At 46.6% G+C, this 24647-nt stretch overlaps 1 protein-coding gene across 3 annotated transcripts in view; it reads right to left on the bottom strand.

Moving 5' to 3' along the window:
• Window positions 1–2101: 2101 nt before the first annotated feature.
• LOC119958237 (carboxy-terminal domain RNA polymerase II polypeptide A small phosphatase 2-like) overlaps window positions 2102–24647 on the bottom strand; it is a 34233-nt gene continuing 11687 nt past the window's right edge. The window contains exons 2-8 of one of the 3 annotated variants that reach the window (XM_038786650.1): window positions 23542–23690; window positions 19507–19545; window positions 13984–14085; window positions 12380–12436; window positions 10429–10521; window positions 9746–9931; window positions 2102–2254 (exon numbers count right to left, since the gene is read on the bottom strand). In XM_038786650.1, the coding sequence (XP_038642578.1) occupies window positions 2126–2254; window positions 9746–9931; window positions 10429–10521; window positions 12380–12436; window positions 13984–14085; window positions 19507–19545; window positions 23542–23690 (755 nt within the window). In that variant the 3' untranslated portion in view covers window positions 2102–2125. Of the gene's footprint in view, window positions 2255–3584; window positions 3722–9745; window positions 9932–10428; window positions 10522–12379; window positions 12437–13983; window positions 14086–19506; window positions 19546–23541; window positions 23691–24647 lie in introns of those variants that run through there. The other 2 variants (XM_038786651.1, XM_038786652.1) reach the window with 2 other exon arrangements.

Here is a 24647-nt window from a genome sequence, read left to right as displayed (position 1 = left end):
GATGAACAGGTTAGGTGGGGTGACGGGGGAGTGGGTGCTTTCAGAGGTCGGTGCAGACTTGATGGGCCCTGAATGGCCTCATTCTGTACATAGAACATACAGTGCAGAAGGAGGCCATTTGGCCCATCGAGTCTGCACCGACCCACTTAAACCCTATCCCCGTAACCCAATTACCCCTCCTGACCTTTTTGGTCACCAGGGGCAATTTAGCATGGCCAATCCACCTAACCTGCACGTCTTTGGACTGTGGGAGGAAACCGGAGCACCCAGAGGAAACCCACGCAGACACGGAGAGGACGTGCAGACTCCGCACAGACAGTGACCCAGCCGGGAATTGAACCTGGGACCCTGGCGCTGTGAAGCCACAGTGCTAACCACTGTGCTCCCATGCTGCCCAGTACTATAGTGATTCTATGATTCTAGAGTACAAAATCTTGGCTCACATTCTCAGCCCACGCCAGGGGGAATGTTGCACTATCAGGAGGGCCCATCAGATTAGATTTTAAACCAATGCCCCATCTGTTCTCTCAGATCAACTTTATGTCACGGCACTATTTCAAAGAACTGGCGAGTTTGTCCAGTGGTCTGGCCAAGGGGTAAACTCGAACTGACATTGCGTTAAAAAGTTACTTGGTGATTATCATATCACCATCTGTGGGAGTTGGCTGTGCACAAGTGGCTGTTGTATTTCATCAATTAAACTTGGGGCATTCAAGAGTACCTTGGTACTTAGTTGGGTGCAAAGCAGTTTGGGATGTCAAAGTTGTGAAAGGTACGATATAACTGCAAACAGACAAAACTCTTCAATGGACTGGCCCTGTGACCAGGTGGCTGAAAATCACCTTCCCGCCAGATCCTGTTCCCTCAACTCTCAACAGGAAGACAAAGAAAATTCTTCAAGCGCATGCGGAGACTCTCCTTGAAGTACAGCAGGATCGACAAATGACTGGGAAAAGCTTGCAACCAAATCACATAGAATGGCAACGACGTGGCCCATCATGCTTTGAGACCCAATGTCTTAAGGAAAAGGAAATCCGGCACTCTGGATACCACAAGCCTTGCTCCACATGCCGAAAGATCGGTGGGTTGAAAATTGGCCTGTTCAGTCACATGAAGACCCACAGGAGAAACCCACAACCCCGTCTGGGTGTCATCCTCAAATTGAGGAACAGCTGATGATAAATGCAAGTTCGTTCTCACACAGAGCTGGGAGGCTATGGAATTCACTTACAGAGTTCATACGGGAAGTAGAAACTATGTCAAGATGCAGTTGGATAGGTGGATGAAGGAAAAGGAGTGTAAGCTGGCAAGATGTGATTCAAACTATTTGTTTGTCTGGAGGGTGTTATGGGCCAGGGTTTAGAGAACCCCAAAGTGTATCATGGAGTTCACCGGACCCATAACTTTGAATAGATTGTGGTATGGGGAGCACACGGGCCTACTTTATTAGGTGTGATGCAACAGAGATCTACAGTACTTTTAAATTAAAACAATGTTTATTTACGAAACCAGTTAACACTTTATAAACCCACAGTAAACATCTTAACTATCAACACCAATCCTCCCCACAGGTACAATATTCTACAAGTAACCCTTAATCTTTCCTTGCAACATCCATACGACAAAAGACCCTTTTTAACAGAGATCAGGTTTAAATTCTCTATTGAGAGCAGTTATCACTTTCTTGCAGAGAGATCCTTATCCAGCTGCTTGCTTTGCCTGCAGCTATCCAGCTCTCAAAACAAAACTAAAACACACCCTGTAGCAGACAGCCCAAAGAGTAAGTAAAAGCAGACAGCCCAGCTCCACCCATTCTCTGACATCACTGCAGCCATTTGACAAACACCCATTTCTTAAAGGTACACCCACTGCAGCTAATTTTATAAACACCCATTTCTTAAAAGGTCCTCTCACATGACAAGGGTAAACGTCACCAAACATTAGTTTGGCCAAGTGGCCAGTTTCCATTCGCTGATGACGGAGGTCGGTGCTGGTGCCAAATGGAAATTGGTGGGATAATAGAGGGTGCTTCTTCATCTCGGTCGTACCCTTTTCCCACAATAATCCCCTTACTCCAGAACAAAGAGAAGCAAAGCACAAATAAAAATATGTTGTTTTAATTCGATCAGATGAGATGAAATACAACAACAAAAGCAGCTGGGCATAAGGAAACAAGGAAATCTTCTGGAGGAAGACTGATAACTGAAGAGCAGAGGGACGATCCACTGTAGCATTCCTCTGGAAGAAGAACAATCTGGTGATCAGAGTAAGATTGCACAATGTGTGTCAAACTGTGCATGTTGGAGCTCGGACCTCAGAGCCACTGGGAATTAGCTCACTGACCGATACTGCACTCAAAACTCAGGCCCTCAAAGCACAAAGATACTAGAGACAAGGCATCACCTCGTCTCTCAATTAAACATTTAAAAATGTCATGTATATCATTGGAGACGAAATAGGAAGACGAGTTCAAAGCAAGTTTTTGATCATGTCTTTCATCCAAGTTACCATTTGAAGGACATGGGAAGCAAGAATGGAAACCCAAGGTAGCATTAAAATATTCATCATCCAGTTTATTGGTAACTTGAAGACAATAACCACCATTTGAAAATATGGCCTCTGAAAATTAACAGTCAGCTCTTTCCAAGATCGTTTTAGCATTTGATCGCCTCCATTATTTAAAAATAAATTTAGAGTACCCAATTTTTCTTTTCCAATTAAGGGGCAATTTAGCGTGGCCAATCCACCTACCCTGCACACCTTTGGGTTGTGGGGGGCGAGACCCACGCAGACTCCACACGGACAGTGACCCAGGGCCCGGATCGAACCTGGCTCCTCAGCGCCGCGAGGCAGCAATGCTAACCACTGTGCCACCCTGATCCCCTCCATTTTGTATGCCCTTCAACTTATTTTAGGAGCTAGAAAAGCTCAAATTTGATTCTCCATTTAAAAAAAAAAGATTCCTGACTGTCCATAATATTCACTGAAATCCAGAAATACCCCAATATCAACCCTCTTACAAAAATATCTCAAAAGGGCTTGATTTAAATATCCTGTATTTAAAAATAGTGTGCACTAATTTAAGTAATGTTAAATATTCTGTATGGTTATTAAATTAGAAAAATAAAATCTTGCGATTAGCAGCTATTGGTCATTTTCAGTGAATGCCAATTTTTAAAAAAAGTGCACCATCCTTTTAATTTATTTACTGGAGTTCCCCCCCCTCCCCACCCATCCAAAGCTTATATTTAGTGAAACAAAGTCATATTTGTGCATCTTTCTTGTGCCTAAAAAGGAGGCATGCATTTTTATACATATAACACAGAAATAAAGTGGCATGTGGATTTTAAAAGTAGTTGCATGCCCAAATGCATCTGTAAAAAAAAAAAAGGTTTCAATGTGCTCAACTTGATAAAGGTTCATCATATCCCGGTGCTAGAAATGTAGAAATTTAGGTACATTACAGTTTGGATAGACCCAAAATGTACATCGCCAGAAAGTCCATTCTGTTGTGTGAGGAAGTATTGGAGACTGGAGATTATTAGGAGGTGTTGTTATGAATGCTGACAATTTGCTCTTTTTAAAAAAAAACAAACTAGTTTGGCTTCAGTCGCCCCAGACCAGTGTAGATATTCTCTGCTTGACTGAGTTCCTCAAAGGCAGGGATTAGGCGGAGTAACTCGGTATCGGATAGGTCGTCAAACCAGGATGTTATTGGCACCTGGCGACGACAGAGAAAAAAAACAACATAACATTTTGCATTTCAAACGCACTCTCCCAACCCAAACAGCACACATTTTCTCACTTTACTATTCTTTCCTGAATTCAAACTTTTTTAAATTTAGAGTACCCAATTATTATTTTTTTCCCCCCAATTAAGGGGCCAATCCACCTACCCTGCACATCTTTGGGTTGTGGGGGTGAAACCCACACAGACATGGGGAGAATGTGCAAACTCCACACGGACAGTGACCCAGGGCCGGGATTCGAACCCGGGTCCTCAGCGCCGCAGTCCCAGTGCTAACCACTGCGCCACATGCCGCTTATAAAACCCAAAAAGGTTACAGTCATGGTATCCCAGCAACCATTGTTACCATGGTGAAGAGTGTTGTGTTATGTACTCTGGGATAACACAGGCTGCAACTCGATGCAGCTTTGACCAAAAGATACTCCAGACTTTGAAGTAAGTTCTATGTGATTTATTGAACCATTAGCACAGTTCTCTATGAGTTCAACTCTCCTGCTAATCTTGCTATAGTAACTCAGTCTAACTAACCAGTCTGCTCTAAGCCATGTGGTGGGTGTGATGCTTCTGATCTGCCCCTGTCCTACTCTCTCAGTGTCGCCTGTGGAAAGAGACCGAGCACATGTGCCCTGTCCTTGTATATGGGTTGTGTAATGCCCCCTTGTGGTAGTGTCACCTCTGGGTGTCCTGACTGCCCATTGGCCGTGTCCTATTCTATGTGTTCATTAGCTGCATGTCATGACATCTCTGGTGCTCCCTCTAGTGTTTACGTAGTGTATTTACATTAACCCTTTGTGTATTTACAGTGATGCATATCACCACAAAGAGAACTTGAGGTAGATGATCAGTAACGACCCACCTGAATGGTGGAGCAAGCTCGAGGGGCTGAATGGCCTACTCCTGTTCCATTTCCCATGTTCCCATGATACAGCCACATTAAATTGCCTCTCCTTCGATATTTATTTCCAAAATTGATTCAGCTTATTTCATTTCACCTCCCTTCTCTAGATTTGAATTGTTTTCCCTATACTTGCAGGTAAGGAGGTCTTGTGGCGCAGTGGTAGCATCCCTGCCTCTAGGTCAGAAACTCCGGGTTCAAGTCCTACTTCAGGACTTTATGGCCATGGATTGGATTGGTTTGTCACGTGTACGGAGGTACAGTGAAAAGTATTTTTCTGCGAGTAGCTCAACAGATCATTAAGTACATGAAAAAGGACGGCAGGCGGGAGGCAGCCGCACAATGGAGGGCTCCCGTTCGGGAACGGCATTTTTGGGGCTTTAAGCCTGGTCCCAGGGTCCACGGAGGCGGCAAAAGCAGAGAGGAGGCACAGTAAAGGAAAATGTCGAGGGTGAGCAAAAAAACGGCCGTAAAAAAAACAACTGAAGGTCTGTCGGGGAGTGGAAAGGTCACCGCGGGGTCACCAAGGAAAATGGAGGCTGGAGCACCAGGGGAGGCCGCATTGCTTACGGCTGAAGAAATGACTAAGGTGATGGCTGCGGAATTCGAAAGGCAGTTTGCAAAATACATTGAGACAATGAGGAAGGAGATGAGGGAGGTTTTGAGTGCTGGTGGGGGAGGCGATTTCCCCGGTGATGACGGCGGTGGCGAGCGCAGTGGCGGAGGTGCGGGAGCAAGGAGAGGAGCTGAAGGAAGTGGAGGAGACATTATTGCAGCACGGTGATCAACTCACCTCGATGGGGAAGGAGATGCAGAAGGTGATGGAGATTAACAAGGATCTGCGAGGAAAAATGGAAGATCTGGAAAACAGGTCCAGGCGACAGAATTTGAGGATTGTGGGGCTGCCCGAAGGAGTTGAAGGACCGAGGCCGACTGAGTTGTTTGCCGCGATGCTGGCAAAACTATTGGGGGAGAGGGAGGATCCCTCCGATATGAACTGGATCGGGCTCATCGGTCGTGAAGGCCTGTACCAAAGGCGAGTGAGCCGCCAAAGGTAGTGACTATGCTTCTGTAGGTACAATGTGAAGGAGAAGGTCCTGTGCTGGGCCAAGCAGAAGCGGGTGGTGCAGTGGGCTGGAGCTGGTATACGTGTATACCAGGACTTTACGGTGGAGCTGGCGAGGAGGCGAGCTGCCTTCAACCGGGTGAAGAGGGCACTGTACATTAGCAAGGTGCAGTGTGGCATTGTATATCCAGCGAAGCTGAGGGTGACTCACAAGCTCAAGGACTTTTATTTTGGAACGGCGGAAGCAGCGGAGGAGTTTGCGAAGGCAGAAGGACTGTGGCAGAATTGAGAAATTGCCGTGTGCCGATGTAATCTCCATGACTGTATTTTCTTCTTTTTTGTTTCACTGTGTGCGGGTGTATGGGCTAAAGGAGCCGATGTTGTATATATTTGGACAAGGGAAGTGATGGGACTTTCACTCGAAGTGAGGGCTCTTTGGGGTTTTGGAGGATATATACATTTTAAAAAATTTAATGTACCCAATTCATTTTTTCCAATTAAGGGGCAATTTAGCGTGGCCAATCCACCTACCCGGCACATCTTTGGGTTGTGGGGGCGAAACCCACGCAGACACGGGCAGAATGTGCAAACTCCACAGGGACAGTGACCTGGGGCTGGGATCGAACCTGGGACCTCGGCGCGTGAGGCAGCAGTGCTAACCACTGCGCCACCATGATGCCCCGGGGTGTGAACAGATATGTGGGGTGTGCGCGCTAAAAGGGGATTTCGTGGCTTTCCTAGGGCCGGGCAAGGGGGAAAGGGACCCGGGTGGGGGCCTCCACGCTGGCCGGTTTAAGCCGGCCAGTGAACGGGAGTGAGGTGGGGGGGGGGGGGGGGGGGGGGGGGGGGCTGCGGCCATCGGAGCCTGGCAGAACAGGGTCCAAGGGGTCTAGCTGGGAGGATGGAACGGAGGTTGGGGGGAGTTTTACAAGAGGCAGTGGACAGGAGGAGTTGGGGAGGAGGGGGACGACAACTCTTGGGTATCATGTACGGTACTCTTTCAGAGGTTGGATGGCATTGAGTGTAAGGGGGGGGGGGAGGAGAGGAGTGGACTCTATAGGTTAATGGTGACCATGGGCGGTCCCGGGCTCCTTTTTTCTTTTTCTCCTTTGTTTTTTGTTTCCACCGTGGGAGGGTTTGTTTTATTGGATGCATATATTGACAGGTGGGCCATTGTTTGGGGTGGTGGGAGGATGGGATCGTTGTTATTGTTAATGGGATTGATTTTGTATTTGTTACCGTTTACGGTCTGTGGGTGGGGTGTAAATATTGAAGGAAAATATGAAAATGGAGAATAAAAACATTTAAAAAAAAAAAGTACATGAAAAGAAAAGGAAATAAAATAAAATACATAATAGGGCAACACAAGGTGCACAAGCTACACAAGCACCGGCATTGGTTGAAGCATACAGGGTGTAGTGTTAATGAGGTCAGTCCATAAGAGGGTCATTTAGGAGGTTGGTAACAGCGGGGAAGAAGCTGTTTTTGAGTCTGTTCGTGCGTATTCTCAGACTTCTGTATCTCCTGCCCAATGGAAGAAGTTGGAAGTGTGAGTAAGCCGGGTGGGAGGGATCCTTGATTATGCTGCCCACTTTCCCCAGGCAGTGGGAGGTGTAGACAGTCAATGGACAGGAGGCAGGTTTGTGTGATGGACTGGGCTGTGTTCACGACTCTCTGAAGTTTCTTGCGGTCCTGGGCCGAGCAGTTGCCAGACTCTGATGCAGCCCGATAGGATGCTGTCTATGGTGCATCTGTAAAAGTTGGTAAGAGTCAATGTGGACATGCTGAATTTCCTTAGTGGAAGGTGTTCATAATGTGACCAAACAGGTTGCGCTATCAGCCTGTAAATTCTTCCAGTATGACCGATAGCAGGAGGGGTTTCTGGTCAGCCATTCCAGAGAAGGAAACAGCAAACCATTGTAGTACTTTGCTAAATATAATCATGAGCAATCCAATAGAGGTCTATGGTGACCACGCCCCCTTAGGGAATAGTCTCCTCCTTTTTAGGTACAGTATTTACATCAGAGAATTTATCTGCCACAAAATGTTCTCATAATAAAATTGTTCCGTGCATCAGACAGAAACTATAACATATGCTCTGGAGTTGTTGGGAGGAGGACGGCACAGTGGTTAGCACTGCTGCCTAATAGCGCCAGGGACATGGGTTCAATTCTGGTCTTGGGTCACTGTCTGTGCGGAGTCTGCACGTTCTCCCCGTGTCTGCGTGGGTTTCCTCCGGGTGCTCCGGTTTCCTCCCACACTCCAAAGAAAAAAAAATGAAAAAATGAAAATCGCTTATTGTCACGAGTAGGCTTCAATGAAGTTACTGTGAAAAGCCCCTAGTCGCCACATTCCGGCGCCTGTCCGGGGAGGCTGGTACGGGAATCGAACCGTGCTGCTGGCCTGCCTGGTCTGCTTTAAAAGCCAGCGATTTAGCCTGGTGAGCTAAACCAGCCCCATTGAGCTAAACCAGCCCCATGTGCGGGTTAGGTGGATAGGCCATGTGTCCAAAGATTAGGTGGGCTAATGGGGATAGAGTCGGTGAGAGCGCCCAGGTAGATGCTCTTTCGTCGGGTCGACGCAGACCCGATGGGCTGAATGGTCTCCTTCTGCACTGTAGGGATTCTATGATTAGAGGAGTTGAACAGATGCCAAAGCTGGGAGCCAAGCTCAAATGGTTTAATTCTCTCCCGTTCTCCGCTGGCTGGGGTTCAGCTCCACAGGCAGCCTTTGACACCGAAGGCCAGTCTTAATAGCAGCTTAAGTGGCAAGTCTTGGCAGCTTCATTGACTGTGGAGTACCACCACACAAACCGATCCTGACATCAGGCAACCACTACATGTACACTTTGTATCAGTGATTACAGGACTGCAATCAGGACCCTAGCTGATTGTCCTCCCCTCTCTCTAACCCAAACAGGACCCTGCAGATAACGGCATTGCCCCATTAGAGACATGCTAAAAAAAATTGGAAACACAGAATTTGGGACCTTCCTGATTTGTATAGTTCAGCATTGCAGCGGGCAGCACAGTGGTTAGCACTGATGCATCACGGCACCAGGGATTGGGTTCAATTCCGGCCTCGGGTGACTGTCTGCGTGGAGTCTGCACGTTCTCCCTGTGTCGGCGTGGGTTTCCTCCGGGTGCTCCGGTTTCCTCCCACAGTCCAAAGATGTGTAGGTTAGGTGGATTGGCCATGCTAAATTGTCCCTTAGTGTCCAAAAGGTTGGGTGCGGATACTAGGTTGCAGGCTTAAGTAGGGTGCTCTATCCAAGGGCGGGTGCAAACTCGATAGCTTTCTGCACTGTGAAATCTATGATAGCAGGTGCCGTGTAGGTATCAGTGGGGCATTCTTGCCTCAGTCACAAAGCTGTGGGTTCAAGTCCCACGGAGCTCAAAATTTGGGCTGGCAGTGGGGGCAGCATGGTAGCATAGTGGGTAGCACTGTGGCTTCACAGCTCCAGGGACCCAGGTTCGATTCCGGCTTGGGTCACTGTCGGTGTGGAGTCTGCACGTTCTCCCTGTGTCTGCGTGGGTTTCCTCCGGGTGCTCCGGTTTCCTCCCACAGTTCAAAGATGTGCAGGTTAGGTGGATTGGCCATGATCAATTGCCCTTAATGTCCAAAAAGGTTAGGTGGGGTTATTGGATTACAGGGATAGGGTGGAAGTGAGGGCTCAGTGGGTCGGTGCAGACTAGATGGGCCGAATGGCCTCCTTCTGTACTGTATGTTCTAACTGGGGGAGGAGCACTACTGTCAGTTGTCAGAGGTGCCATCTTTCAGAAGAGTTAAACAGAGGCCTTATTGCTCCCTTGGGTGGATGCAAAAGAACGCATGGTACTATTTTGAAGAGGAGCGGGTGAGTGGTGATCAGTGTCCGGATCTATATTTATCCCCAAACTAAACAAAAAACAAAACAGATCAACTATCTGGTTATTATGGTGTTCCTTGATGTGTGCAAATTGGTTGTTGTATCCCTCCATGTTGCAACAGTGACTAGACATCAGAAATACATGATTGCCAAAAGCCCTGTACTTACTGCGTTATCCGGATGGAAGATATAAGATGCGGGTGAATTGTCGATAATGACGATCTTGTTCAGGTCTCGGCCCAGACGGCTGAGGTCTTTAACATAACTGCCCTGATGGAAAACACAGGATTCCCTGAAGAGTCGGGCTCGGAATACACCCCATTTGTCCAGCAAATCGGTCACAGGGTCAGCGTACTGAGGAGGCAAGCGCGTGGTTAGATTAGGAACAGGTATGGGGGGGGGGGGGGGGGGGGGGAAGAGAGGAGGAGCCATAAAAAGAAGTGTAGACACAACTGCAGCAGGTCTTTCACAGTACACTTCAGAACTAACAAATTCAGGGACATTCTATTTCTCAGATATACAGATTTATGGAGTTTCTCTCTCTGCCATCCTACCCGCTCGGGGTAGGCAGCTCTTTAATGGTAATCAGTTGTCACTGTTCATCAGAACCATGGCAGAGTGTCAATTCCAATGTGGAAGAGAGTATGTTTTGCATCAAGCCACAGCGGGGCCTGTATCTGGGAGCGGCTGGTTATAGAGAATCTTTAGCAACCAGCCACTTGATGGCGAGAGTAATTAAGCAGGGAGAGGAATGATTATACTTTCCAATTTTGGAAGATTGCCTTTTCATTTGTTTGAAACAAAGCCGTTTAGCTGAAATCAATTCAGTGCCACTTGAAGGGAAAGGGTACCTTTGCTAAACTGGCTGTAAATAACACACATTCAAACAGTTCTCCCATCCTTTGAAGGAATTCGTCTACGTAAGGCCTCTTGAACACATATGCCTAAAAGAAACATACAGGACAATGAGAAACAGCATAGAACCCAGCACAACCCCCCCCCCCCCCCCCCCCCCCCCCAAGTAACAATCTGGGACCAAATCCACTCAAATACTACAGTTGTCCGTTTCTTCAGAGATTTTTTATTTTTTTTTTAAAATTTAGATTAGCCAATTATTTTTTCCAATTAAGGGGCAATTTAGCGTGGCCAATCCACCTACTCTGCACATTTTTTGGGTTGTGGGGGCGAAACCCACGCAGACACGGGGAGAACATGCAAACTCCACACGGACAGTGACCCAGAGCCGGGATCGAACCTGGGACCTCAGCGCCGCGAGGCGGTTGTGCTAACCACTAGGCCACCGTGCTGCCCTCGTTTCTTCAGAGATGAAAGGCGAGTGCTGGATAGGTCACGACGCTTTAGTAATCCTACTTTTCAGCGAAAGAAAGGTGCACCAAGAACTGTGGAGTTAATTTGCTCTACTGGCGGCAAGTATTTGCCAATGTAATTTGGATCAGTGTTATTTGTTTGTTTGGTACAAGATGCACGGAACATGCACGTTTCCACTGGATCACTCGCTCCTATATGCAGATCATTTGGTAACTGCTGAAGATTCAATCAGCAACCTTTGGAGCTGTGAAGCAGACCATCTCCTGAGACAAGTCATCGAGAATAGACCAACTTAAACGAAGAGCCTATCCTGGATTACTTGAAGCAGGTCATAGCTGGACACTAATTCGGACAGAATCCTGTTCACCGCTGGCTGAAAAATACTATTCCGAGCTACAAATCGGTAAATACAAAATATTACTCCCGCCGTGGAAATCTAAAAATACTTTGAAATACACCCCGAGGTGCCGTAACCTACAAAGCTACACAACAAGAGCTGGAAAGTACGATCAGGCTGAATAGCTCGGTCTTGGGCAGCACAGAGATGATGGGCCAAACGGCCTCCTTTGGTTCTGTAATTCGGTGATAGGTTTTCCAGCCATTCCCCTGAAGCTCGAAGCTGAGAAATTGGTCAGTACGATACCGGTTTTACAGGTAGAAAACAAGTATCCAACATAATGTTGTGAAGAAGATGGATTGCTCACCATATTAATAAAGACAGAACAAGGGAGATGTCGAGGGCCTGCACCTAGAACAGGTGCCACACCCTTTTACAAACACAAATAATTAGAGGCCCCTGACCTCCGAGACGTCATCCCGAAATTGGTCTGCCAAGAGAGGCAGAAGGCTGCTGTGTCAAATCTGATTCACCATCGAGCCGGTCTCGTATAAATCAGGTCGGAGTCCCATTATCAGGTGCGTTTCAGCCTTACCCATTCCGGCACAGGTAATGGTCCGCATACTCCGTTCATGCCAGTAAACCATGCCCAGGAATTTAATCCTGGAATACAGACCCAGTGTTAAGGAACATTCCAATGAGATGTCTCATTGATGTCAAGTATCCAATAATTGACACGGTGTAAAGAGGCTGCAGGTGGCCTTTGTTGCATGTGATGTGATGTGGTGATAGAGTTTTGTACAGAGCGTGTTCAAGGAAAATAAAACCTTCACCTGAGGAAGGAGCAGTGCTCCGAAAGTTAGTGTTTGAAACAAACATGTTGGACTTTAACCTGGTGTTGTGAGACTTCTTATTGAAAACACCCCAGTCCAACGCCGGCATTTCCACATCAAGGAAAATAAAAGGTTTTTGTGAAAAGGAGAACTCTTGAATCTTTACTCAACAGTAGCCAAAGGTTAACACCCAGGACTCCAGTCATTGTCAACATTATTACAAAAGTCACATTCCAAACAGGAACAGAGAATCTCAAAAGATGATTTTGTTTGAAAATGAAAGTAAATTGAACAGTTTCTCACCTGTTGTGCCACCCCTTCAATTTTAAGAGGGACTATGAAGTCAGCATTGTCAATTGGCTGAAACAGGAAGAGACAGAGTTAGTTTACCAGAAGTTGTGTATGGTAACTCCCAGCAACACATCCCCTGCCCCATCCAAATTACAATAAAAGGTCCCGCCACAAACAGGAGGTTTAGGAATTTTTGCAAAGTGCATTCCTTCAATAAAATCCGAACCCTGAATTTGTTTGGAACTTTCCTCCATGCTCGAGGTCTTCACCCCAACAGATTAGCTGATTGAGGCAAACTAGCTGAAGCATCTTTGGGCTCAGGAGAGCAGGTAGGGTTCCCTTTCCTGACCATGATCCAGCGATCTTTTATGGAGAGAGAAAGAGTTGGACAGGAATTCAAGGGCAGCACGGTAGCACAGTGGTTAGCACTGTGGCTTCACAGCGCCAGGGTCCCAGGTTCGATTCCTGGCTGGGTCACTGTCTGTGCGGAGTCTGCACATTCTCCCAGTGTCTGCGTGGGTTTCTTCCGGGTGCTCCGGTTTCCTCCCACAGTCCAAAGATGTGCGGGTTAGGTGGATTGGCCATGCTAAATTGCCCTTAGTGTCCTACAAAATAAGGTTAATGGGGGGGGGGTTGTTGGGTTACTGGTACAGGATGGATACGTTGGCTTGTAGGGTGATCATTGCTCGGCACAACATCGAGGACCGAAGGGCCTGTTCTGTGCTGTACTGTTCTATGTTCTATGTTATTGGGTTACAGGGACAGGGTGTAACTGAGGGCTTAAGTGGGTCGGTGCAGACTCGATGTGCTGAATGGCCTCCTTCTGCGCTTGTATGTTCTATGTTGTTCTAAATTGAGCTGAGTGCAGCTACGATGGCACCGATTGGTCAGACAGCTCACTAACAAATTAACGTCTACACTTACACACGAGGAGCGGCAGCTCGGGTGAGGTTCGGGCCTAAACCTGTGGACCGAAGGGCAGCACGGTGGCACAGTGGTTAGCATTGCTGCCTACGGCGCTGAGGACCCGGGTTCGAATCCCGGCCCTGGGTCACTGTCCGTGAGGAGTTTGCACATTCTCCCAGTGTTTGCGTGGGTCTCACCCCCACAACCCAAAGATGTGCAGGGTAGGTGGATTGGCCACGCTAAATTGCCCCTTAATTGGAAAAAATAATTGGGTACTCTAAATTTAAAAAAAAAAACCTGTGGACCGGAATCCCAGATCATTCAGCCTTACCAGAGAGGGAAATATAGTTACCATTGAATGTTAACAGACAAGCTGCCTGCTGTATCAGTTAGTGCTTTCCCAGAAGATAAAGGAGGTCAGCAAGGTTGTTTCAGATCAACGAGTCTTTTTTCTGCGCCACCTAAAGCACAATTATATTCTCCATTTCCAGTGGGGATGGTGCTTTCTCTCAATTCTCCTACAGGCCCACACCAAAGCAAAAATATTGTTGGGATATAATTCCCTGATGGGCAGTTTCCTTCCAGTATACAGCAGTGTCACAATCTCTAGCCCCCCCCCCCCCCCCCCACTCTCCCCCCCAGTGATAGAGATCTGTCGACCGACCACCGACTGTCCTGTGGAACCCAGGGTTCAGAAATACTGCCCTCACCTTGAAGGAACTGTGAATCAAGGTCTCATCTAAATCAATGACGAGACAAAACCTCTCAGCCACCTGCGTTTCAATCTCAGGCAGAAGCCAAATGTCTGGAATCTGAGGAAAAAAAACAAGGCAATTTAAAATAAGCCTGCTGTCGTAGACAGTGGCAGAGACTGTTAACAGAGGCGCAGGGCAGGCGAGCGAGGGAGAGATGCAAAAAAGAAAAGGGAGACTAGGTTTGAATACAAGAGCAGACTTTCACCTTTATCACCAGGGCAGGAAGAAGCGAACAGCTGATGGGGATGATCACGTGGCACTAACATAGAATATTACAGCGCAGTACAGGCCCTTCGGCCCTCGATGTTGCGCCGACCTGTGAAACCACTCCAAAGCCCATCTACACTATTCCCTTATCATCCATATGTTTATCCAATGACCATTTAAATGCCCTTAATGTTGGCGAGTCCACTACTGTTGCAGGCAGGACATTCCACGCCCTTACTATTCTCTGAGTAAAGAACCTACCTCTGACATCTGTCCTATATCTATCTCCCCTCAATTTAAAGCTATGTCCCCTCGTGCTGGACATCACCATCCGAGGAAAAAGGCTCTCACTGTCCACCCTATCTAATCCTCTGATCATCTTGTATGCCTCAATTAAGTCCCCTCTTAACCTTCTTCTCTCTAACAAAAACAGCCTCAAGTCCCTCAGCCTTCCCTCATAAGATCTTCCCTCTATACCAGGCAACATTCTGGTAAATCTCCTCTGCACCCTTTCCAATGCTTCCACATCCTTCCTATAATGCGGCGACCAGAAATAACAAAAACATTATATTCCCAGCCTGTTAAAAGTAGATGGAAGCAACATTTGGTTGGTAGTTATTGCCATGCAACCCTCTCCTCCACACTTGTGTGCCAGTGCTGAACATCCACCTGATGAACAATAAAATCTACCCCCCCATTATCATCCAATGTACTTGGTATAATGGTTTAACTCTCGTAGTATTTCAAAGATGCCTTTCAGGCAAACTATATGGAAACCCAAGAAACAGCAGAGCAAGCAGCCAGGTTCCGAGCAAAATACAAGTAGAACATGCACAAAATCTTTTGCATTACCTCAGACGTTTACATCAACGCGAAATTCAGGTCTTTTAAAATATCCAAATCCGCTGTCGCAAAAATGTCTAATTTCAGGATTCATATGTTTTAGGAATAAAATGTTTAAGTTGAATGTTAAATGTTGGGGGGGGGGAAATAAAATAATTTGAGAGGTTGGTAAACAGACCTAAAGGATTCCATTTCATAGAGTAGCCTGCATTTATGTAATAAGGACAGAGTTGGAAGTGGGAAAACATTAAGCAATGAATGGCCCCTTTCAGAGTCTTGGTGGAGACAAGATATCTACAGTGGTCTTCATAAGGGGCTTAAATTATTCATATGAATTTGCAGATCAAAGGTTGGACATCAACAGGTAAACACAAAGATCTTAAAGAATCCATATACTTTTCATATCAAAAAATAAAAGTTTAGGAATTGAAGTTAATTTGATGAAATCTCGATCTGGGACATCTCAGGTATACCATGTTGCCATGGGGATAGGTTGCCAGGAGCGACTCTTTTATTTTGGGTTGATCCGTTGTGTTTTCTCACAGAAACTGTTAGTCACCTTGGAAGGCTGGGAGGAGACGGTTATTCATGAGGACTTGAAGCAACACACACACGCAAAAATGAATTCCCAAGCCCGCTGTCATACCTTGGTTTTGTCCCAGGAGAAGTGGAGGAACCCTCAAGACATTGGAGAACTTTTGGGAGGAACGAGAAACAGAATAGGGAGTATCCCGTTGAGATTTTTAGGCTTAAAGAATAAGGGTGTATGAAATATTGAATTGTTAGTAGTACGCGCTTTGATTAATTCTTGTACAGTAAAAGGTTTTCTTTAAAATGTAGGGCAGCACGGTGGCACAGTGGTTAGCATTGCTGCCTACGGCGCTGAGGACCCGGGTTTGAATCCCGGCTCTGGGTCACTGTCCGTGAGGAGTTTGCACATTCTCCCCGTGTCTGCGTGGATTTCACCCCCACAACCCAAAAGATGTGCAGGATAGGTGGATTGGCCATGCTAAATTGCCCCTTAATTGGAAAAAATAATTGGGTACTCTCAATTTATTTTTAAAAAATAAAAAAATGTGAAACCTTTTGGCATAATTCCTTCAGTTAATAATTGGAATTTGAATTTCTTTTTAAAAGTTAATGGTCCCCCTTGATCTCATAACAGTTCTGACAGAATGTGATGCAAGAAACAGGAATCCTAATGAGTTATTCACACTGAAAAAGCATTCGCTTCACTCCGAAGCGACCTGATGAATCAATTGGCAAGATTACCACAATGAGCCATACAGGTCCAAGGGTCAGTCCCAGATGTGCACGGAGTTCACTAGTCTCAGCTCGATCAGGTTTAAAAAGGAGGGTGAGAAACAGGAGACAGTTGTCTTTCCCATTCCCAGTGATGATAGATGGTGTGCAGTTATTGGATAAATAAAGGATCAGGCTTGATTTTGTTGCCTTCCATAGTCCAGGCTCATCCTGCTTCGAAAGGTAAGAATATACATAGAACATACAATGCAGAATGAGGCCATTCGGCCCATCGAGTCTGCACCGACCCACTTAAGCCCTCACTTCAACCCTACCCCTGTAACCCAATAACCCATCCGAACCTTTCTTTTGACCACTATGGGCAATTTATCATGGCCGATCCACATCTTTGGACTGTGGGAGGAAACCAGAACACCCGGAGGAAACCCACGTAGACACGGAGAGAACGTGCAGACTCTGCACAGACAGTGACCCAGCCGGGAATCGAACCTGGGACCCTGGCTCTGTGAAGCTACAGTGCTATCCACTTGTGCTACCCTTATAGTTAGTCATTGCACGAATCAACTCCAGCCTTCCGGATTGCCTTGATCCACTACAGTTCGCCTACCGCTGCAACAGGTCCACAGCAGACGCCATCTCCATGGCCCTGCACTCTACCCTGGAACACCTAGATAACAAAGACACCCATGTCAGAGTCCTATTTATCGACTACAGCTCAGCTTTCAACACCATCATTCCTACGAAACTCATCTCCAAACTCCGTGGCCTTGGCCGTGGCTCCTCCCTCTGCGACTGGATCCTGAACTTTCTAGCCCCAGACCACAATCAGTAAAGATAGGCAACAACACCTCCCCCACGATCATCCTCAACACCGGTGCCCCACAAGGCTGTGTCCTCAGCTCCCTACTATACTCCTTATACACCCATGACTGTGTGGCCAAATTCCCCTCGATTTTCAAATTTGCTGATGACAACACAGTAATGGGTCAGATTTCAAACAATGACGAGACAGAGGACAGGAATGAGATAGAGAATCTGGTGAACTGGTGCGACAACAATAATCTCTCCCTCAATGTCAACAAAACGAAGGAGATTGTCATCGACTTCAGGAAGCGTAGTGGAGAACATGCCCCTGTCTACATCAATGCGAACAAAGTAGAAAGGGTCGAGAGCTTCAAGTTTTTAGGTGTACAGATCACCAACAACCTGTCCTGGTCCCCCCATGCCGACACTATAGTTAAGAAAGCCCAGTAAGAAGTCTTACAAAAACCAGGTTAAAGTCCAACAGGTTTGTTTCAAATCACTGGCTTTCGGAGCACGGCTCCTTCCTCATTCACCTGAACAAACCTGTTGGACTTTTAACCTGGTGTTGTAGGACTTCTTACTGTGCTCACCCCAGTCCAACGCCGGCATCTCCACATCATTAAGAAAGCCCACCAACGACTCTACTTTCTCAGAAGACTGAGGAAATTTGGCATGTCACCTACGATTCTCACCAACTTCTACAGATACACCATAGAAAGCATTCTTTCTGGTTGTATCACAGCTTGGTATGGAGCCTGCTCTGCCCAAGACCGCAGGAAACTACAAAAGGCCGTGAATGTAGCCCAGTCCATCACGCAAACCAGCCTCCCATCCATTGACTCTGTCTATAATTCCCGCTGCCTCGGAAAGGCAGCCAGCATAATTAAGGACCCCACGCATCCCGGACATACTCTCTTCCACCTCCTTCCGTCAGGAAAAAGACACCAAAGTTTGAGGTCACATACCAACCGACTCAAGAACAGCTTCTTCCCTACTGCCATCAGACTTTTGAATGGACCTACCTCGTATTAAGTTGATCTTTTCTCTACACCTTGCTATAACTGTAACATTATATTCTGCAGTCTCTCCTTCCTTCCCTATGTACGGTATGCATTGTTTGAACAGCATGCAAGAAACAATACTGTATACTAATAGATGTGACAATAATAAATCAAATTTTTTTTTTTTTTTTTTAAATGGCCACCTGGAAATGGTACTGGAGGACTCATGTTGCTGAGGGACACATATATGGGCGCCATGGGGACAGAATGAGGTGACCTCCTAAACGAGCGACAATCCCAAAGGGGTGGGTCAAAGGGCAATTTTCCAGATTAGCCCCCAGCTAATTGCACAGGGCATCACCACATATGGGAAAGTTAGAATGGAGCAGTAGGTCTTTTCCTGTCCCTCACTTCACACTTGAAGCTGAAAGGAGAAAAACAAGTATACAGTAATGCAAACCAAGGTGACCTCCTTCTAAAAGTAAAACATCGAGCTGGATTTGAGTTTTTGGAAGCTCAGATGTGTCTTTATGTCAGATGGCTGAGGGGCAGATGACTTAAAACGCCTAAAAATTAATTCTAACTGGAAACAAATCCCTGGTATCAGGCTACCCACAATGCAACATGCAATTGGGCATGCTCATTCGCAGTCCAGCACTGAAAAGTTACACAATTCTTCAAAAGCTGGATGTACACAATATGGCAGAATTCAAACTATTGTGTTATGCTTCTTCACGTAGCATAAGCTGCTTCCTTGATATATGCTCTGACAAAAGAAGGTTCAGACTTGGAGATATTATTGAACAGTTAACAATTCTCCCACTTGAGTTTGACTCTCTTGCTAATCTAACTATAGTAACTCAGTCTAACTAACCAGTCTGCTTTAAGCCATGCGGTGGGTGTGATGCTTCTGATCTGTCCCTGTCTCTCTGAGTGTCACCTATGGAAAGAGGATGAGCACGAAATGAAAATGAAAATTGCTTATTCTCACGAGTAGACTTCAATGAAGTTACTGTGAAAACTTCATGTTTTCAGGGGATGTGTGCCCTGTCCTTTTATATGGGTCGCCCCCTTGTGGTAGTGTCGCTCTGGGTGTGTCTTGACTGCCCATTGGTCGTGTCCTATCTTACTGACCTATTGGTTGAATGTCTGTGTGTCATGGTGTCTCTGGTGCTCCCTCTAGTGTTTATTTAGTTCTACTGTATTTACATTAACCCCTTGTGTATCTACAGCGATGCACATCACCACACTAACCTCCTACATTTCAACACTCCGAATGCTGGGGGTACACTGTATCGCATCAGCGAAGATAACAAATAGCAGAAAAAGAGTTATTTTAGTGTAGCAACAAGACACATACCCGGGAATACTGGCACAGGAGAACTTGCGGCAAGTTGGGCTGTTTGGGGGAAAGAAAAAAAAAAAGAAGTCATTTTCAAATATGGAAGATAATACAGTCAAATGACGAGTCCAGACGCTGTCAGGAATTCACGACATTGCCTTGCTGCTGTGGCTCAGCTGATATCACTCGGAGTCAGAAGGTTATAGTTCAAGCCTCATTCCAAGGACTTGAACACAAAATCTAGGCCGACACGCTGTGGTACGGAGTGTGCCGAATTGTCAAGAGGGGTCATCTTTCAGATCAGATATTAATCAGATATGGTGGTTAGCATCAATGCTTCACAGCTCCAGGGTCCCAGGTTCGATTCCCGGCTGGGTTACTGTCTGTGTGGAGTCTGCACGTTCTCCCCGTGTCTGCGTGGGTTTCCTCCAGGTGCTCCGGTTTCCTCCCACAGTCCAAAGATGTGCAGGTTAGGTGGATTGGTCAGGCTAAATTGCCCATAGTGTCCTAAAAAATAAGGTTAATGGGGGTTGTTGGGTTACTGATATAGGGTGGATACGTGGGCTTGGGTGGGGTGATCATTACTCGGCACAACATCGAGGGCCGAAGGGCCTGTTCTGTGCTGTACTGTTCTAAAAAATCAGATGTTAAATGGAGGCGCCATATTTTCTCTCGGGTGAACGTAAAAGGTTGAACAACATTATTCAGAGAGCAAGGGAGTTGTCCCCAGTGTCCTGGCCGGTGAGTGGACTGTCTCCTCTGGGGCAGAGAAGGCCAAGAGGGGAGATTTTTAAAATTACAAAAAAAAGGTGTTTGAAAAGAAGAATAGGGGACAATGGTGAGAAATTAATTTAAAATGGTTGCTTAGAGCGTGGTCAAAAACTTTTTTTTTTTTTAAATATAAATTTAGAATACCCAATTATTTTTTCCAATTAAGGGGCAATTTAGCGTGGCCAATCCACTTATCCTGCACATTTTTTTGGGTTGTGGGGATGAAACCCACGCAGACACGGGGAGAATGTGCAAACTCCACACGGACAGTGACCCAGAGCCAGGATTCGAACCTGGGACCTCAGCGCCGTGAGGCAGCAATGCTAACCCACTGTGCCACCGTGCTGCCAGAGTGTGGTCAAAAACAACATGTGCCTAACACTTGAGGGTTGTTGAAGTGTTGCGAGTTAAGAAACCTATATTTATTCAGGCAGTACGGTAGCACAAGTGTTTAGCACTGTTGCTTTACAGCGCCAGGGTCCCAGGTTCGATTCCCAGCTTGGGTCACTGTCTGTGCGGAGTCTGCACGTTCTCCCCATGTCTGAGTGGGTTTCCTCCGGGTGCTCCGGTTTCCTCCCACAGTCCAAAGACATGCCGGTTAGGTGCATTGGCCGCAATAAATTGCCCTTAGTGACCAAAAAAAAAAGGGTTAGGAAGGATTATTGGGTTACGGGGATAGGGTGGAAGTGAGGGCTTAAGTGGGTCGGTGCAGACTCGATGGGCAGAATGGCCTCCTTCTGCACTGTATGTTCTATGTATCAGAGTTTGAAGTTTGTAGGTCAAGGATTCTGATTCCCAAAGATCCTCAGACATTCGTCCATGTACCAGCCGGGAACTGGCTGCACTTGCACAGTTAGGTTATTTTTGTTCTTCAAGTGGAGGACTGGCCCAGTGCAGAAGAGAGAAAAGAAACCAGTGCAAATACGCAGGCCCGATGACTTGGTAGAGAGTGCCATCTATGGAATAAATATCGCAAGCACAGGAGCGCTCCCAAAAGGAAGTCCTAAATAAGGGATAAAAGACAGGAGAAGAAATAGATCCATTTAAGTTAATTTAGAAGAAAGGAGTGGAGAAAGAGGGTCCAAATTAAAAGAAAGTGTGACAAGGAGAAGACTTTGAGCAAAGTTGGCACTAGAGAATCTGAAGATCAGAGAACACAGCCGAAGGTTGGGGCCTACGTGCTCCAGTTCCTTTGGGGTAAAGGTACCCCTTTGAAGCAGTGGTGTTCTGCTTGGCCCAGCTGAAGATCTGAAACTGTGCTTCGGAGGGGGAACTCGAGTATATTTGGGAGATTCCGGGGAAGAATCTCAGGAGGAGAGATTGAAACCCTGCGAGGTGGGTCGCTGTTGAAGCCTTCCGAGTGACAGCAATGCTTGGAGAGAATTTCAGAGCGAGATCTTCAAATCTGAAAATTGGAAACTCTGAGAAAGTTTCAGTAAGATCGTGGGTCACACCACGACAAGCATCTGGATTTATTGGTGAGAAATCAGCATGGGTCATATATTGTGTAGTGCAGTGTGTTTGACCACAGTTCATCTGTCAATTCACATATACCCCACACTTACCATCAACATTAGAGCACAAGATAGATACTGTAAATATATTTATCTTTCTGAACTTAACAGGTAAAATCTGGATTTCATTACTTAGTGAGCATCTCGAATCTCAAACTTCATCTACCTTTACTGGTCCCGAACTGGATCTCCCCTCACGACGCAGGGTCTGGCCAAGGATACATAGAACAGACAGTGCAGAAGGAGGCCATTCGGCCCATCGTGTCTGTACCGAACCACCCAAACCCTCACTTCCACCCTATCCCAATAACCCCTCCTAACCTTGTTGGGCACAAAGGGCAATTTAGCATGGCCAATCCACCTGACCTGCACGTCTTTGGATCATAACATTAGTCAAGCAGTTGATGCAGAAACTATTGCAGTTTTGAGAGAACTCTGGATAGCTATTCTATTAGGGCCTCACGGTAGCATGGTGGTTAGCATCAATGCTTCACAGCTCCAGGGTCCCAGGTTCGATTCCCGGCTGGGTCACTGTCTGTGTGGAGTCTGCACGTCCTCCCAGTGTGTGCGTGGGTTTCCTCCGGGTGCTCCGGTTTCCTCCCACAGTCCAAAGATGTGCGGGTTAGGTGGATTGGCCATGCTAAATTGCCCGTAGTGTAAGGTTAATGGGGGGATTGTTGGGATACGGGTTACGTGGGTTTAAGTAGGGTGATCATTGCTCGGCACAACATTGAGGGCCGAAGGGCCTGTTCTGTGCTGTACTGTTCTATTCTATTTAAGCTAGATCTCGGATTATGGGGAGAGAGTAATGCGTAAGAGAGTGGGACAGAGGGATCGGTATTGGGTTGCTTGAGCAAAGAGCTGGGCCTGATAGCATCTTCATGCTGTAAACTTTTATAGATCCAGAAAGTTTCAGATTCAATTCTCAACCTATGCAGACTTAGCCAATCTCTGCAGCGGCAGTACAGGATCAGGCTGGATGTCTTCTTTTCCTCCAGTGGAAGAACAGTTTACCACTTTGATGAGGTGCCAGTGTTAAGAAAAGGCAGAGCCAACACCTTCAAGAGTGGAAAGAAAAAAAAGTATTGCATTTATATAGTGCTTTACACAATCACCAGACACTGTTTGTGCGGAGTCTGCACGTTCTCCCCGTGTGTTTCCTCCCACAGTCCAAAGACGTGCAGGTTAGGTGGATTGGCCATGATAAATTGCCCCTTAGTGTCCAAAAAGGTTAGGAGGGGTTATTGGGTTATGGGGATAGGGTGGAAGTGAGGGCTCAGTGGGTCGGTGCAGACTCGATGGGCCGAATGGCCTCCTTCTGCATTGTGTGTTTTATGTTATCTCAAGACATTTCCCAGCCAATGAAATACTTTTTGAAATGTAGTCACTGTCGCAATGTAGGAAACGTGGCAACCAATTTGCACATAGCAAAAGGTCCACAAAATAGTGATGCGAGATCATCTGTTTCAGTGATGTTGGGCGAGGGATAAATTATTGGCCAGGCCACCAGGGATATTTCCCCTACTCTTCATCAAAATAGTGCAGTGGGATCTTGTATGTTCACCCAAGAGGGCAGTCAGTTTAACATCTCCCCGAAAGTCTGCAACTGCAACAATGCCGCATTCTCAGTACTGCACAGTGTGTGGGACATGAACCCAGAGCCTGTGACTCAACAAGAATGTTACCCACAGAGCCACAGCTGGTACTAAAGGGTGGGAGGGGGGGGAATGACAGGGCCAACAGGCCAGAAGGAACAGGGTCTACTTGCCTTGGATACAGGGCTACTTTCCTTTGGTGGGATTGCGTGCTTGGAACCTTCTGGAAACTGGCGGACATTCTGCGCAGAAAAGCACCAGAAGAGCAAGCGGAAGATATTCCTGCCACAAGACTTGGCCGACAACACGTCGTGAGCAGAACCTGCACATAACCAAAGATTGAAAGGATAAAAATTAAGCTTTCCAATCTCCCACTGTCAAATCAATGACCAACCAGGTCTTCAAAAGCCTCCGGAAAATCACACATTTCACCCCTACTTTGCTCAGTTGCTCCAACAATTCACAATGGTCGCAAATATTTTGCTTCAGTGAAGAGCTTTGCTACATTAAGACACACCCATCCCATTGTAACTCCTTGTTGTTTCTCCTTTCTTCCATCCTATCTTTAAATAGAGGCTTTTTCCCCAGGGTAGAGGGGTCAATTACGAGGGGGCATAGGTTTACGGTGTGAGGGGCAAGGTTTAGAGGAGATGTACGAGGCAAGTGTTTTACAGAGGGTAGTGGGTGCCTGGAACTCGCTGCCGGAGGAGGTGATGGAAGCAGGGACGATAGTGACATTTAAGGGGCATCTTGACAAATACATGAATAGGATGGCAAGAAGTCTTACAACACCAGGTTTGTTTCGAATCACTAGCTTTTGGAGCACAGCTCCTTCCTCAGGTGAGCACTGCTCCTTCCTTCACCCGAGGAAGGAGCTGCACTCCGAAAGCTAGTGATTTGAAACAAACTTGTTGGACTTTAACCTGGTGTTGCAAGACTTCTTACTGTGCTCACCCCAGTCCAACGCCGGTATCGCCACATCATTGGATGGGAATAGAGGGATACGGACCCCGGAAGTGTAGAAGATTTTAGTTTAGACGGGCAGCATGGTTGGCACAGGCTTGGAGGGCCGAAGGGCCTGTTCTGTACTTTTCTTTGTTTGTAGAGAAATACACAATTTTACAGCGTTTGCAGGTTGCTCTGTCACTTAAATTAAATTAGTTGCAAAAGTTTTGATAATGAGTTGCTATTATACCACTCTCCACCTGGGAGTGCTACAGGCTCTGGAATGACTCTTAAGGCTGTTAACACATAACTGCTGCCAGACTGAATTGCAGCT

The sequence above is a fragment of the Scyliorhinus canicula genome, chromosome 28 (genome assembly GCF_902713615.1).
Source record: "Scyliorhinus canicula chromosome 28, sScyCan1.1, whole genome shotgun sequence".
In the NCBI taxonomy this organism is placed as follows: domain Eukaryota; kingdom Metazoa; phylum Chordata; class Chondrichthyes; order Carcharhiniformes; family Scyliorhinidae; genus Scyliorhinus; species Scyliorhinus canicula.
The sequence above is the reverse complement of the archived record's forward strand: the minus strand, read 5'-3'. Positions and strand labels throughout refer to the sequence as shown.